The sequence below is a fragment of the Macadamia integrifolia genome, unplaced genomic scaffold, assembly GCF_013358625.1.
Source record: "Macadamia integrifolia cultivar HAES 741 unplaced genomic scaffold, SCU_Mint_v3 scaffold1801, whole genome shotgun sequence".
Taxonomy (NCBI): Eukaryota; Viridiplantae; Streptophyta; class Magnoliopsida; order Proteales; family Proteaceae; genus Macadamia; species Macadamia integrifolia.
Genome location: NW_024868360.1, coordinates 113212 through 116822, shown reverse-complemented (window position 1 = coordinate 116822; position 3611 = coordinate 113212). Strand labels below are relative to the sequence as shown.

The following is a 3611-nucleotide window of genomic DNA, read 5'->3' as shown; positions in this document are numbered from 1 at the left end:
GGGGGGAAGTGGGGTGTTGAATAAGGATATATTCAATGAAGCCCAGAAATTATCTTTCCCTCAAAGAACTGAGAGAGCTCCACGAGTCTGGATCAGGTCCTCGTACAAGAATGGCTCTTGTACGATGCCTGATACACACTTGGAATCCACTTAATCTCTCTCTTCTTACAACAAGCTGAGAGATTGAGTCGATTCCAGCTGTGGATCAGGCACCATGATTCTTGTACAAGAACCTGATCCAAACTCGAGCTCCACAATATCATTAGCCCATTCCATCAGCCTATTCCATCAGCCGAATCAAGCTAGAAGGGAAGTCCAAAGAAGATATATACACAGCCCAATGAGACATGAAGATATATAAAAGCTTACCAAGTTTTGAATTCGAAAGAGCTCATCTTCTCTGTTAACACGGTGGTCACTTGTTAATGCGTCCCCAACTCCCTTCCTACTCAGAACTACTCTACAATCACCAGCATTTGCTACATATAATTCTCCATCCTTCAAGATTACAGTAGCTACACATACTCCACTGCATTGACCCTGTCAATGACGAATCAAATATATATATAAGTGAAATATAATTTTGATGCTGTTTGGGCTGCCAAGTAGGGATCAAACCCATGACCATAATATGCCGAAACTTCAGATTCAGGACACCAAGATCGATTTACATATGTTGAGATCTAGTGTTCAGATACAAAATAGGTAGAATTATTAGTTATATAATAATAGATCGAGTTTTACATAAGTCAATGAAAAGGAATCCCTTGACCACGGAGCTTCATATCCCTTTGAGAGGTTATTTTTAAGAATATATTGTAGGGTTTGTAAACTCTAAAATAATGTGATAATTTTTCCCATGCTTGAAGGAAAACTTTGTCTCATAATAATTGAAAACTCAAATGGTTTTGTTGAGGCCATCACGACATAAGATGATGCTCTAGCTTATTTTTTCTTTTCTTTCCTCTCTTTTTTTTTTTTTCAGAATTCAGATATGAAAATGTCAATTAATTTTTATTCTCTTTCCTTTTGATAGTCTCTTTTCACCCCCTATATACCTTATATACCTATAGCGTGGCATCCACTCTGGTGCATCCATTGCCTTAGCATGAGAGATTACAATACATGCAAGTAGAGTGTATATCCCATTCCTCTTTTTTCTTTTCTTTTCTTTTCTTTTCTAAAAGATCATTTATATAAAAAAAATAATACAATAAAAATTGAAAATATCATACATTCCAACAAAACTAGAGTTAACCCTCCATCTTTGACATTGCCATAAAAAAACACACACACACACACACGCACACTAGCAAAACAAAAAAATAAAAACAAAAGAAACACTTAGAGAAAACGGTATCTAGGCCTACCTAATATATGTTGACAACCAAAAAAATAATAATAATAATAATATATGAAGTTGAACTCAAATAGATCCTGAAAAAGTTTTGTATCATACCTTACTAAGAAAATCTTTATCTGTGGTCAAATAGCCATTCCTAATAGCTTGTTCTACCTGACCTTCTGCTTCGCCAACCTCACCAATAGCTACTACAATATTCTTCCCTAAATTTTCAGTAGCATAATCAACAGCTGCACGGCCTCCATGCCCATCAAAGACACCATAAAATGACTGCAAGAACATCCAGGATGGTTAATTATCTTCATATATTTTCAATATTCAAAAACAAAGCTTTTTTTTTTTTTTTTTTAACAAGAAAAATGTTATTTCTGAACAACGAAAGAATGTGTAGTATTATATCAGTAGTGGATAGAAAGAACCATGAACTTGGAGATTTGCAGAAGTAGAATAAGTAAAGGGCAACTGTTTTCTAGGTGGGACTAGGGGCCACGTCCAAACACAAGGGCGAGCCTCTAGGAGTGGCACATGGATCATTCTATGTCCCCTTGTGTCTAAGCATGGCCCCTATGCATAGCCTCTATGTCCTATCCAGAAAACTTTGCTTCATAAATAAAATATGGTAAAAGGCCTAAGATAGGTTTAGAAAACCTTTTCCTCTAAATAAAGACAAAGAGATCGCTATTTGGCCGCATGGCTCTTGCACAGGGCCAATGAAAGCACATCCAAGGGCATCAACGTTAAATGGAATTTTAGATTTCATGAGGGGCAAGACTCTAATTTTGCATGCTAGGCCCAGAAACCATGAGACCATGTAGTAATCTTTTTCCCATAAAATATACATCTTTATCAAAATATCAACAGTTCAAACTTCAACAAAAGAATAATTTTCCATCTATCTTAAGGATTTGTTAGAAAGTGACGGTTAAATTTGTTTAAAAAACAGAAGAATATTTTTTTTTTCTTTCTTTTTTAAAGAATGAAGGCATCTGAGAATACCTGCTTAGGATCTCCCAAGATATCAGTTATAACACTAAATCCATCTTCCATGACCGCTCTTCTTCCTCTTCTACTAGCTAGAAAGAAATCTCTACCTTGAACTTCAAAGTCCTTATTGTCTAAAACCTCACCCACATCACCAAAATCAGTAACAACTGAAGGCTTGGGTATACTAATCCTTGATGGCCTCTTCCAAGCCTTAGTAGATACTTTAACCACCTCTCTACTATTACTCGACGGCGATTTCTCTTCAGAGCTCCCTTTCATCTCGAAACAAAAAGTATTTCTTACCTCTTCCTGCCTTATAGATTTCGAATCCACTTCTTGATTTCTATTCCTGGAATAATTCTTCAAAGCTCGAGTCTTGCCGCCGTTCATGACCGGAAGTGGAGAGCAGAAGTGCATCCACGGAAGAGTAGGAGGCGATGAAGAAGAAGAAGGATTACAAGTTAAGGTCATGTAGAAAACCCTAGTGAAGCCATGAAGTAAGTGAAAACAGAAAGAAATAATAGAGAAACACCAAAGAAACTCCTCTATATGAATCATAATCGATGTTGTTACTCTTCTTTTTCTCTATCTTCAATTCTATCCTTTCTTGTTTCATAAGCTGAGATAGCCAGGTGGGAATCTGTTCAAAACAGGTAAACTTACTCATACAAGATTTAGGGTTTCTTGGGGTCTTTTATAGTAAGAGATTTGAGAGAATAATTATTAGATAATGATTTTGACCAGTCAATGGGTGGAAGAAAGATATGAAACAAACGGTTATCAAAATTCTTGCACACACGCAATCAGAGTTTGGAAAACTTCAATGCGAAGGAATTGGTCGGATTAGGGAAACGCGGGAATCTTTCTCCCATTATTTTGTCCTTATTCTTAGTTAGAACTCATTGACTGGACCAAAACAATGACTTTGGTCCAATCACAGATCAACACATCACCAGGCGTCAAAAGGCGGTCTATTGGACCTTTTATATAGAAAAAATATATATATATATATATATATGAGAATCAATAAACATAATAAACCTGAAAAGGCAAATGTAAGAGGGAAAAAAAAAAAGGTAAGAAAAGTAAAAAAGGAAAAAAGGGATTGAGATTAGTTTGTGAGATTGCTTCTCTTGCTTTCCTTTGCTTCACTTGCTTTTCTTACCAACTCTTCTTTCCTTTGGGGTTTGAATTTCCTGAATTGTTCAATTGACCGGATCAATGATTTTATATATATTTTTTTTAGGTCTAAAGGGTCCATTAA

At 35.9% G+C, this 3611-nt stretch overlaps 1 protein-coding gene across 1 annotated transcript in view; it reads right to left on the bottom strand.

Moving 5' to 3' along the window:
• The window catches only part of LOC122064882 (probable protein phosphatase 2C 74), a 15257-nt gene extending 12263 nt beyond the window's left edge, over positions 1-2994 (bottom strand). Inside the window, exons 1-3 of the mRNA XM_042628666.1 lie at positions 2360-2994; positions 1460-1633; positions 370-540 (exon numbers count right to left, since the gene is read on the bottom strand). Coding sequence (XP_042484600.1) covers positions 370-540; positions 1460-1633; positions 2360-2905 — 891 coding nt within the window. The 5' untranslated portion in view covers positions 2906-2994. The remainder of the gene's footprint in view (positions 1-369; positions 541-1459; positions 1634-2359) is intronic.
• Positions 2995-3611: the final 617 nt, after the last annotated feature.